The sequence below is a fragment of the Rhyacophila brunnea genome, unplaced genomic scaffold (genome assembly GCF_057557595.1).
Source record: "Rhyacophila brunnea isolate RB1 unplaced genomic scaffold, BYU_Rbru_1.0 scaffold_2, whole genome shotgun sequence".
Classification (NCBI taxonomy): Eukaryota; Metazoa; Arthropoda; class Insecta; order Trichoptera; family Rhyacophilidae; genus Rhyacophila; species Rhyacophila brunnea.
The window spans coordinates 46,755,808-46,769,359 of NW_028232859.1; the positions used below are offsets into that span (position 1 = coordinate 46,755,808).

The window sequence follows — 13,552 nt, forward strand, 5'->3', positions numbered from 1 at the left end:
AGGTAGGTGGACCGTATTTTAGGAATTTATAAAACAACGCCCTCCTATACTCATTCTCACGTAGGTGGAATATTTCAACATCTGAAATGTGTTGGTTAAACTTGGTTGTTGCCCTCCCAACTGGCATCACCAATGGCAGGTTAGTTCTGCACATTGTGAGAAAAAACAACTGATGCTCTCGATTTTTAAGATAGAGACAGAGATCAATACTATCAACCTCTCATTTACCTACACCGCGTATAAGTCGGAAAAAATACGTGGCCAAATATAGATATATTCTAGTGTTTAACTTTAAACTACATTATGTAAGCATATAGAGGTAGCCAGTTGGATAAAGCCACGGATAGTATCCAAACAACCTCAAGGAAAGTATATGAGAACATATATTATGTACATAGGGATTGCAATACCGAATGAAAATTTCATACCGGGTTTTCGGTATTTCTTAAACATTAAAAAAACAGAAGTAGGTGCTTATCAATAAATATAGCTATTAAAACTATTATTTTATAGCAAAAATCTACATACATAAATTTATTATGTTGACATTTAAAAATATGTATTGATCATAATTGCAGAACTAGTAATTGTTTACAAATAATTTAACTATATTGACAATTTTAACTAAAGCCCTCAAAAGTTCATCAAGTGCAAATAAGTCCGGCTGCAGGAAAAGTATCTTAAATTCAACGCGTCTACAGTCATCCATAATTATACAATAATTGAACATTTTTGTCACGGATGTTTTCTATTTCGAAATAATATTATGATAATTCATCGTGACAATTTACAATATATTCAACTTATATAAATATATTTGATGATATTTGTTTTATTATTTTTTTCACCTATGTTGGATTCACTCAATATATTTGGATGCAGCACATTTATAATTCATTTTCAAAAACGTAAACGAGTGTGCTTTCTTAATACCGAAAATTCCGGTATTTTGGATTTTTAAAACCGGTATTTCGGTATTGATAAATACTGGAATACCGGTTTTGAAATACCGCTGTTGAAAGACCACTAAGCTATACGTGTCATATCTAATTGCGACGAAGTTAACGAGTGATTTTTACAATACTCTCTCGAGCACTTTCTAAAATGCTCTACTTTTTGGAAATCAACTTTTGTATTTTTAAATTAAAGTATCTACCTATTAAAATCGTTTTATTTCAGATGGAATGCAGTGGCATAGTTACCTTATCCGGAAGAGTGAGTAAAGCATCGTGGCAAAACCGAACATGGGGTCCTAAATCTGAACAAAATTTCAGAAGAAAACCAAAAAAATGCTCTTGACGTATTCTGGGCGAAAAAAAACGGTTTAGAATGACTTTTGTTTGACTTTTTATAAATATGTAGAGATCATAATATTTTTAATTCATTTTCAAAAAACATAAACGTGTATGCTTTCTTAATACTGAAAATATCGGTATTTTGGTTTTTTGAAACCGGTATTTTGATATCGATAAATAATTGAATACCGGTTTTGAAATATCGGTATTGTAATCTCTGGATAGCAGGTACGGTTTGCCTTCCCGGAATTGAACAGCCACGCCTAAGCACATTATTATTTATACAAAAAAATAAAACTTATTCTAGCAATTTGCAGTTAACACAATCGCTGCGTAACTTTTAATTACTTTTTAATTACCGTATTTAAATAACATGTTAATTGGATCGATCGGCCGCTTAACGGGGACACGGCAGCCGTGTCATCCGCGTCGAATGAGTTAATATCCGTTCATTTAGAGGCCAAACGCTGGGTCTATGTTATTTTTGGAGAGCGCCCGAAATGTAGGTAGATATCACTAGTTAGAGTTACTACATACTATTTATTTCTGCATTTTATCAGCTACGTGGTAGGTACTTGCTATCGTTTTATATTATTTAATTTTACATAAGTGTTATAAGGCCATGGATACAACTGATATGCAAGCCATTTCGTTTGCTTTTCAATTTCCCTGCAACATAACACTAGCAGATAGTTGATAACAAATGAATTACATTGAAAACGTGCCTGTGAACAAAAGCTTACCATTTTAATAAAGAAAAAATCCGACAAAATGATTATTGAATTTATTAAGTATATTATTTATTGTTATCGTACTAATCCACCCCTTTGCGGGTCGTTATGGCCCACCGATTTGAGATGGAAATTAAATTCTGCTGCTCTCCGCTCAACCGGTTAGGGTGGTATACAAATTTACAGAGCCTATGTATTATTATATTTTGGTTTGTCAAAATGGATAATAACTTTACTAATAGTGGGATTATTGTATATAATATTCTTTCGAGGCTAAATTGATGTAGTAGTAGTTTGTCTATATCGTATATTCACGTATATTATATTCGAAGAATCTTTTATTTTAACATACATACGATTGTATTTATTTATTTATTAAGGAAAACAAACAGTTACATTGATTGATTACAAATATATTATTATATAAACTAATATATAAACTATATAATGTTTGTGGACGTATTAAATAGGCTAAATTTATAATTGTATAAATTATCATATTTCATTAATATTTACACATGCTGTCTTTTTATTGTTATTTGTAATTAAGATATTTTTATACATTTGTATTTATTAAGTATTATGGCGCATTGGCCAATAGCTGTAATGCCGTAATACTCTTTTTTATAAATAAATAAATAAATAAAAATAGATAAGTGAAAAGATATTGCAACCAGCAAAATTTCCATATATTCCTAACCTAACCTAACCTAACCTAACTAGGGCGGCTCTCGTGGTGCAGTGCGTAAGGCGCTTGCCTTCCTCTCGAGAGTTCTGGGTTCGATTCCCGGTCAGGACACAATATTTATGTGTTTTTTCTCTAAGCCTGGGTGTTTGTGATTGTTCAAAATTACTAACAACCACCTTGTACGAAAAAGCAAGGACATGGTTATTAATAATTCTAAAAATAAAACCTAACCTAACCTAACCTAACAAGATAGAAAATAAGAAAGTAAGATGGACATTACATTATGATATTACATAAGGAAAATGAGGAAGAATATTGAATAATTATTATAGACAAAAAAGTAACATTTTTTAAATTATGTAAATATATAAGTACTTATATAATATTATGTGTTAAGAATTATTGAAATTTATACATAATATGAACGATCTAACATAGAACAGAAAAAGAGAATAATAAGAAAGGGAAAAAAACATATATTTAAAATTCGATTAAATGTCAATTATACAACATTTTGGAGATATACGAAATATAAACGAAACATGTGAAAGGATCAGCGGTGGAAAAATACAAATTGTAATTTAAACAAGAGCGCCGAATAACTACGGCAAAACATAGTACAAAGCTTGGTTTCGCGTAAATCTTGATGGACAATGGAAACCCACCCTTTCAAGTAGGTTTGGCGAGTCAATAAAACCATTGATAATTTTGAAAAGAAAATACTGATCAAATAGAGAACGTTGACTTTCCAAAGATGATAAGATAGTATCCTTGCGATAATATAATGGGATTTGGTCTGTTCGGAACAGGCGTGTATTGCTTTATTCTTGACACTATAGAGTCAATATCGTCGGGAGGCATAGGTACTCTGATTATGGCCCCTAGCATAGAGACAATTTTTCGAAGGTCTTCGTCCTTTCTTTCTGGAGTTCCAATTATTTCTACGTTAAAGAGACGATCCCACTGAGTATTTTTGTTGTGTTCTTCTTGAATGACATTTAACTTCGACCGCTTTTAACTGGGTTTCTAAGTTTGTCAATTTTGTTTACAAATTCTTAAACTTCTTGTCGAAGGACAAAAATTTATCCCATAAAATTTAGGCATTTCTTTAAATGTATAAAATTTCTTTTTTTCAAATCTTTAATTTCCAAAGCGTCAATTTGAATGACCTTAATCACATTAAATATGTCAGTTAAGCTGGATGATCATGTAAATTCTGAGAATCAATGATAGATTTAGCAGGGGTACGAGTAGTATCACTGCAGCTACCGCACTCCCATTTAGATCGGGTGCTGGAGGTCATTTTTTTGTGTCGCTGCTGGTAATCCAGTACACTGTTGGTGGAAGGTTGATTTGCATTTATGTTGCACTCCAAGTCACCTCCAGCTCCAGTTGTAAAAGCGCAGTTTAACTTAGCACACGGCATCGCAAATATTGTAGTAGAATGTACTTGTAAATAATGTAAATAATAACGTATAGTGCGGAATACTTATAATGATTACAATAATTACTACTTACTATTACTGCTAATTTCATTCATCACGTCACTGGCACAAACAGAATGCATACAATTTTAATCAAAGTATAAAAAAATTATTTGTTTAATTAACTTTAACTAAGCATAAATCGATACGTTTATACTACACACGTCACACACTGTTGTTAAATTGTTTTCCACGGCATTATCAAAGTATATATAAGTTTGTTTTATAATATAAATATTTTTTCAAAGGCTACGAAACGGTAAACTCTAACTAGACTCTAGAGCTCTGAACATTTTTACTGAATATTCCTTGCCAAAAATTAGGAGCAACGCAAAAAAAAATGAGACGAACTTGAGAGTTAGTTCGCGAGATGTGAACATTTCAAAGTTTTCCATAGATTATCATTAATAACAGAAGAAGTAACAATGTAATGATATAATTAAATATAACATAATTTGAATTGTGCGGGTAGATACCTAATTCATTTTGTATTTCTCTAATAATCGGTAGCCTTGGCAATATCATTCAATGTCAAAAATATATGTATTTGAATTCAGAATTCACCGATAATATCTATGATGGGTGATGATGTTTTCGAAGTTTGCAAGAATCAACTTTATTATAAGAACAAATGACCTGAAAAAGCAACGAATTTAAAGCTATTTTCTAGTATGACATTCGAGAATGTGATATCAATATAACACCTATTATGTTTTTTGTAAAGCGTGATTTGATGATATTATACTAATAGGGAAATTTCAAAAGGTTCAATACATGTGCATATTATGGATTTTGGCAAAAAAAATGATGATAGGGAATATCAACTTTGAACCCCAATTCGGTGACTTTTTTCTTCTAATAATCAGTGTATAACCATTTAAATACTTATATTTATTATTATCATTAAGTAAAATTTTGTTCAATAAATTAACGAAATTCTGTTTTTTCTTGCTATGAAAATATTACCATAAAAATATTTTCAGGTTTGCCTCTTGGCATTTTATTTGGCCCTTGTCTGCCGACCATCTCATCTCATCACATATATGGGATTAAGGCCAGAGTACACACAGCCAAAACCAAATGTATGGCGAAGCCTAGAACCAAGATTTACATTTGATTTTTTGTAATGTTATAATTGAGTAGGTGTCTATGCTAGAAGCGAAGCTTCTCTCCATTTTTTAAAATGCCCAGCATACATACACTTTGTAATATTCAAATGAATTTAAATAAAGTTTTTGTTAATAATTTAAATAATGCATCAAGTTTTTCAGTACACTCTTACCCACAATATACCGCATACCCCTTCAAAACTGTGTAATTATTTTTAACAGCATATCACAGTGTGTAAGTAGGTGATGGAGAGAAACCCTTTTAGTTTTAACCTACTCATTTATTCTAGGGGTAGGTATCCACACTACAGAGTAATGACAATAATAATAATTTGTAAGATTACAAAAATTCAAACGTAAATTTCGGTAGTGACACTTGATAAAGCTTACCATGTGGTGAGTGAAATTTGTGCCGTTAAACAATCTTTATATGTGGTAAATATCAAGTGATAAACTCAGTTTATAAAATATGTGAGAAATTTGGTCAGATGGGGAAGAAAAAAATGCACACGTACAAAGAATTAGCGAAACTAGGATTCCACGGTCTACGACAAGGGTGACTTTTGGAAAGAGGTAGGCTGTGAAGATTTGAGAAAACAAGCACACATGTCAGGTATGCTTACGAGAAATAAGAAGATTACTAGGTATACACCAATGAGAACGACACACTAATTTGATGAAATTTCAAAAGCTCTCTGACTACGTAAAATTGGGCGAAGAGTTTAAATTACACATTTCCTAAAGGTATACACACAAAAAATCATTTGATAAAATTATTTTGAATTTTTAAAAACAATCTATCATAATCATGACAACAATATTATGCGCAAAAGTTTTAGGGTCTGCGATAGGAGCCTACCATATTTCATACAATGCGATAGAATGACTGAGGTCACGTGACGTAAAGTCCACACGAAAAAACATCACCATTCCTAGATGAATAATTCGATATATATTTATGTTGTCGGTGGCAAATTTAATTATTTTTATAGAACATAAAATAATTTATTGATTATGTAAACACCTACGTCAATAAGAAATTCAAATTGTTTTTCTTAAGAAGGTAGACTTTAGACAATTGCCTATTATGGAGACTTCGCTTCTGCAAGAATAAGAAGACTTGATAAGGTATAATATTATATAATATATTATAACATGCCTACATATATTTCAGTTGGCGAAACATAATCATACCATGTTAATTAAATAGTTACAAGACATAATATTAAATACCTACGGTAAATAATATTGAAGTAGGTACTACTTCGACAAAACAATATAGTCAGTCCTTTACCATAGATTATTTTAGACACCTGTCAATAGGAATCATATTAACAATATTTGGGAAGATCCAATAAATCGCGTTTCGCTATAACAACTATACTCATGCAGAATAACATACTTATCACAAACTATTGAAGTAACTATGTGCCTCCCTACTTACTTAATTCTACTAAGTACTTAGTAGTTATTCAAGAGTGATCGAATTTTCTATGTTTATAGTTTAATATAATTATTATTATGCAAGGGTTAAATCTTATTTAGGTATTCAGTTAAATAATACTGACAGATTTGTATGCTACAATTTGTTTGCAACTCATATTAAAGGCATTAATGTATGTATGCAGTGACGGCTCGACGACTTTATATGTGGTGGGGTTTAGCCATTAATTAATAAATATACATGCATACCTCCTTTCTCATATTATACATTATGTACCAAGCTACTTATAATAATATGGTTTTATTAATGAGGAAATGAGTATTTTTTCAGAATGAATAATATGATTATCTGGGTCGTTATTTAATCACATCTACACGTCACACGGAAAGCATTGTGCCATCGCGTTCAACTGTTGCAAGTTTTCAATGGGAGGGAACGAGATGTATGCTGAAGCGGGGGGGGGGGGCACCAGCTTATAGAAGACAGACCTAGTTGTAGGGATTTTCTATGCTTTGGGTAATATTTTACACACGATTTGTAAGAAAAATTCACGCATATTTTTTAAGATTTTGGTATGATTTAATAATTATATGACTGCTTTGAAATGTTTCGAGGCCCCTTTTAAATCTTATCGTGAATCAATCGCGTCATCTGCGTCAAATAAAATCGCCACTCTGCCTAAAACGATATATTGTGACCTGGCCAGTAACCCCATTCCCTAATTACTACGATAACAAAAAATGGATAACTATGGAAATTCATATGGAATTCAAATGAAAAATTATGAAACAAAGGTTATTTTATTCTTAATAGTTAAGGTCTATTACACCAGCAGACTCGAAGACACAACCAGATTCAACGATCGTCGTGAGCAATCGTCGACTTTAAAATATGTATATAAATTACGCGGGACGGTTCAGCTAGCTATTTGATAGTGTTGACGCGTGATTTGATTTGTTCATAATACACGTTCAGCTACTTAACTAGACAGTGTAAAGCAAAAAATACGTATTGGTCAGCTTGGTGGCAACACTTAAATGGGAACTATTGGAGATGCCATTGTAACGAGTTGATGAGTGTATTTACACGTTACACGTAGTCACGTAAATGTTAAATTTGTGTTGTTATGTCAAATGAAAGACAGGACACGCCACGTGTCCTGCAGCTATATTTGGAAGTTCAAGATAAATTCAGATATTTTCGTAATCTCTCGGTAATATTCGCTTGAATCGTGTCCATAAAAGGGACAATTATTATTCCAATGCGATCATGACTCCAAAGTGGTTTTTCACGATCGTGGCTGACGGTCAGACCCAATGACATTAATATGTCATTGGTCAGACCAGACTTCAGTCAGTTTGAAAATCTGCCAATGTAATTTGAGCTTAAATATCTTTTTATCTATACATTTATTAATTCTAAATCGAGATTTGTGTGAGATAATTTAATTAACAGCCATTATAAATGAGGATTTTTTGACACTTACCACATCGATAATATGATGCAGAGATACTCCAAAGGTGACTGGAAGTGCTCGTTCATGATTAGCAACTGGACGTACTCCAGGATCATAAGCTGCCATCAGCCATCGAGATAATCTGTATTCGTGAACGTCGCTTTTGACTCCAGGTACTGAAAAATAAAAACACGTACGTACGAATTTCATCTGATTAAACTTTAATCTTATAAGTATTTTTTAGTTATTCTTTAAGTACATATTCTTACATTCATTTTTCAGCTTTTTTTAAAAAGATAAATATTTATGTTAATTATTAGGAAGCTTAAAAAAGTATTTACTTAATCAGTGTGACATGACACGAAAATGTTGCAAATCACTCGTATAGATATAAACTACTTTGAAAATAACTAAAACCTGAAATATCAGTTGTAAATTTTATAAGTTATCATCATTAAATTTTAATATTTTAAGCCACGTAATAATATTATTATGGCGTTGTTTAATGGCGTTGGACTGCCTAAAAGCTGTGAAAATCTATAATTTACTTTCATAATGATATCCTTCCAAGATTAAAGTAATAATCATTAACGCAATTATGACTTAGATATTATAAAATATATAGGTACCTACTCATATTTTCGTAAATATTTGAAATATTATTACCATTTCCCTTCATTCTTAAATTTAAATCCCTTTTGGCTCTAACCTTTCAAAGTAAGAACGATAGTAAAATTTCGTTGTTCCAGAAAATTGTTATTTTGTTAGCCGTAAACTTTTAATTGGTAAGTATCTACTTACTTCCAATATGCCCTCAGTCTATTTATTTAATTCAGTTAAAGTTACCAAGTATATTTAATAAAGCATATTATACCTACATATTTAATCTTACCACCATTTGTATTTCGCAAAGAATTCGCTCGTTTTGAAGAATACTCATGTGCCTTATAAGAAGGGGCATACCGAGATATTTTAGCGTCCGGGTCATAACGAAAAACGCGCCTCTTTCGTAATGCAAAACTTGTACATATGCACACATGTATCTATACTGCCTAGTTCTAGTACATATACACAAGTTTTACTGTGATCGGTTACAACCGAAATATCTTTTTAATATACGACAAACCTCAAAACTAAAAAAAAATCATGGAATTTTCAGTCCTAGGATTTGTGAAAACGTGTAATACTTTATTGAAAATTGATAACATTTAGAGACATTTTTTACAATAATTAAATAGGTAGGTACCAACCTAAAAGATAGAAGTTTTATAGATATGTAAAACACGTATTGCTCTCCGTAAAAAACAAACTCCGTACCTACTATAAATTTTCAATTTAACATTTATTTATTAAATGAAATTGTAAGAACGTAAGTCGCTGTTTGCATAATATAATTTAATGTGTTTTTTAATTTAGAAACTGTCAGAAAGCTTCTCTTTGGCTCACATATACGATAGCTATTAATTAAAAAAATCTATTTACAAATCTAGGGATTCCACCATTCTCAATCTAAATATTTCGACCGGGATCCCGTAGTTGCAAACCCCAGCATCTATCTACTTTCATTTGACTCAACTAAAAAACCATCGCGAAAACATCCGAAATGTCTAAAATATTACTTAGAAATTACAATCTCATCCGTAACTGACATGAAACGTCTTCGACAGACAAAACCAAAGTCAGCAAAAAAACGTCTCAAAAATATTAATTTGTCGCCATGAATGGAAATGAAAACGGAATATTAATAATATGGAGAAAATGACGCTAAAATTAACGCAGTGGTTCTGACTTGGAAAGGGTGTTTTCTGATTAAAATGCTCTCTGTGAAATGACTTTGAATACGCCACTGTATTTACTTTTCTATTTTTATTTTTCGCCCGTAGATATCGGGCACCTTTTCACATTTTCCAAAAATATTAGACCAAACAAAATGTTAGGTACGTTCATAATGTTTTACATTTTAACCTATTTTATTTTATAAATGACTGGATCAAATAAATTACAAAATTACGTTTTTTAACTTTTGTCTATTTTTCGTGGATATATAGTGTCCGATTCTTGTTTAAAATATGTTTTACCAACAAACTAAATAATTTTCCAAAGCAACATCGGTATTAATACTAAGCTTATCGAAATATATTATATTGTACCTATAGACTACACAAAATTCTATAAAATTGAAATAAGTTGAAAAATCTTTGGTAGTAGGTTAGTGGCGTGATATTTGTGAAATTGGTATTGTCAAAATAGATATATAGTTTTCCTAGCTTTTTCGTTTGACCAATCTAAACTAGTGAAATAAAGATAGCATTTGATGATTAATTTCCTAAAATTTACGATTGCACATTTTGTTTTCTTGATTTACAGTTTATATAGATAAGCATAAGGTTTAAATTCTTCTGAAGAGAAATTTGTCGATTAAGATTATCATACATTTTCAAATGATCATACCACATAATGTGGCGTACCAATAAAAAAAAATCTGGTTATTACATCGCAATATCAGTAGGTAGGTAGCCTACTTACTTTGGTATTTTAACGCAAGGAAAGTTGAGTCCATCTAAAAAAATAACAATATTAAATAATAAATCAAGCACTGTCTTGTTTTCTGTTTTTATTTCTGTAAATAAATAGTTTTTCATAAAATAAGAACGTTAAAGTAAATTCGCTAAAAAAGGATGTAAGCTATTACAATAATTATTACATGGAATTTTAAAAGCTTACCTGTAATAAAAACACATGTAAAAATCACAACATAAACATATTGACTCCGCCTTTGATTTTCCACACGATTTCTTAAAAGCAGCAACATTTTAAAATGCTTGGTTATTTTTACGTCGGGTAGGTATTTATTATTTATACATAATTTTTAAATATTTAAAATAAATAGATATTCGATAATTAACGATGCAAATTAAAGAACTAACTTTTTGGAGGTAAACATATTAAATTATTCTAGGTATCACACAATTCATTAAAAGTTACTAATAATTTGTAAATAGTAAGTAAATTTTTGTCATGAGCTTTGATCGAGTTAAGCTTTCGCCCTCTCAAATCCCTTTCTTCATCGTAGCTGTGCTCCGCAGATTAATGTATTCAAGTTGAGATGAGGTTTACTAGTTGGCGTATTAATTAGTTAATTACAAAATTAAATAATAGTCCCTTGTCATATTATCGAATTTACGTTTTAGTAGATGATGTATTGGAATATAGGTATGTATGTGTTTTATTACAATATTAATCAGTTATTAAAATCTGAAGTGCATATTTAAGTGAATAGAAGTGAATAATTATTTTCGTCACTTTTTTACTAAACAAATAATAAAAGGTATTTTACAAGATATTCAAAACCAATTTCACATTTTTTTTAAATATGTCTTAACGGGGATATGGAATTTTAGTTGGATGTCTACGGTCGTCAATATCATCTCCTCGCAAAGTAAATTTAAATCAAGAGCCCGGATTGGAAGAGCGCGACCGCATTCTATGAAGGCGGGAGAATATTTGAGGGCAAACTGAATAGCTTTCCGAAAGCTCGCGCTTCTAATCCATAGATCGGCAACCTCGACACTACGTAGAGCTTTTTTGATTACTTTCTAGATTATTATTAATCATCATTCTTAGATATCTGGTTTTATATTTTGACCATTCGTGTGGTGTGGTGTGTGCTTTGTTTTTTATGTTTATCCACTTTTAAAAATGATTTATTATATTAACATTATTTTGAATCAGCTACATTGCTAAACATAATTGAATTATTTTTTATTACTATTATAAAATAGGTATACTGAATTAAAGGAACAGGATTAAAGAATGTTAGGTTATTTTTATTAAAATACATCATTTTGAAATACATAGACAGAAACACACGTCATATTACAAAAAGGCTGGACCGAATGGGATTCAAATTCATATCTTTTACTATTCATGCGAGTGCTATCGTCCTTTAAATTGAAGTTATTGGTCCGTCTGACACATTATAAATAACTGCACTACCTATTCAAGATGTTTTAAATTCAACCACTTTGTAATTAAATCAAGCTGAAGATATTCATCATCATCAGCCTGAATCTATCCACTGCTGGATGAAGGCCTCTCCAAGTTGAATCCACTTCTCTCGGTCCTGTGCGTTGCGTTGTCACGTACTTCCGCAGAACTTTATCATTTCATCGGTCCAGCGGCCTCTAGGTCTACCTTGCGGACGTTTTGTACCTCTTGGATACCACTGGATGACTATATTCGTCCAACGATTGTCTCCTATTCTAACTATGTGTCTAGCCCATCTCCATTTGAGGCTTTTAATGAACTCTATCACATCACAACCCTTGTCTGCTTCCTTATCCACTCATTCGTCTTTTTGTCCTTTCGCGTTTTGCCCAGCATGCACCTCTCCATACCGCGTTGTGCTACCTTAAGTTTCTGGATCTCTCTTTTACTTCCAGGTCCATGTTTCACACGCATATGTGATTACGGGAAGCACACACTGGTTGAACACTAAAAATATTAATAACTTGTTTTATATATGGCATCAGCAGTTATCCAAATTACAAAGTATGTAGTTATAATAATTTATGTATTCATTTACAATATGTACTCGTCAAAAATTAAGTTTTTTATTAATTCAAATAAAAACACTTAGGCTTGAATTGTTCAAATATTTTTTATGGATTTCAGTTTCATTAATCACACATGCTGATGAGTAGGAATTCTAATCCCGGGATCCCGAGCTATTTTCGATACCTATGAATCCCGGGATTGATAAACATAATCCCGAAACTTTCGGGATTGATTTTTTTATCAATTTTTATGGAAAATAAAATAAAAACGAAAATATAACAGAAGAAATACTTTTAATAACAAATAACTACATGAGAAATAAACTGTCTGTATGAGTTTGAATGAAGTTTGATTTATACCCATGTGTAAGTTGCCGATTCATTTTATTTTTTCACATAAATTAATAATAATGAGAAAGATAGTTCCACCATGATCTCATACGTTTTAAGGCAGTTTCATATTTGGCTGACTTATTAGATTTATGAAGCGGAAGGGCCATAATTACACCATGATTATTTGTTTTACTATTTTAAATCTCGCTAATCCATTCATTAAGTCTTTACTATCAGAAACAGCAATCTCATATAAAATTCACATTATTATTTATATTACAATAATATTTACTCCATTAAACTTATGTATTTACAAGATTGAACGTAAATAATATACAATATTAACAATAAATGTCTTAAATAGTATAAATTATACTAGATTTATTTTTGACCGATTTTATCAATGTTATTTGTAAATAATATAAAAATGTCTATTAACAATGGAAAAAATGCCAA

At 31.1% G+C, this 13,552-nt stretch overlaps 1 protein-coding gene across 1 annotated transcript in view; it reads right to left on the reverse strand.

The window, feature by feature from the left end:
• Positions 1 to 8,348, reverse strand: part of LOC147072418 (neuronal acetylcholine receptor subunit alpha-7-like) — a 48,803-nt gene extending 40,455 nt beyond the window's left edge. Inside the window, exon 1 of the mRNA XM_085947314.1 lies at positions 8,238 to 8,348. Within this exon, the coding sequence (XP_085803440.1) occupies positions 8,238 to 8,333 (96 nt within the window). The 5' untranslated portion in view covers positions 8,334 to 8,348. The remainder of the gene's footprint in view (positions 1 to 8,237) is intronic.
• Positions 8,349 to 13,552: the final 5,204 nt, after the last annotated feature.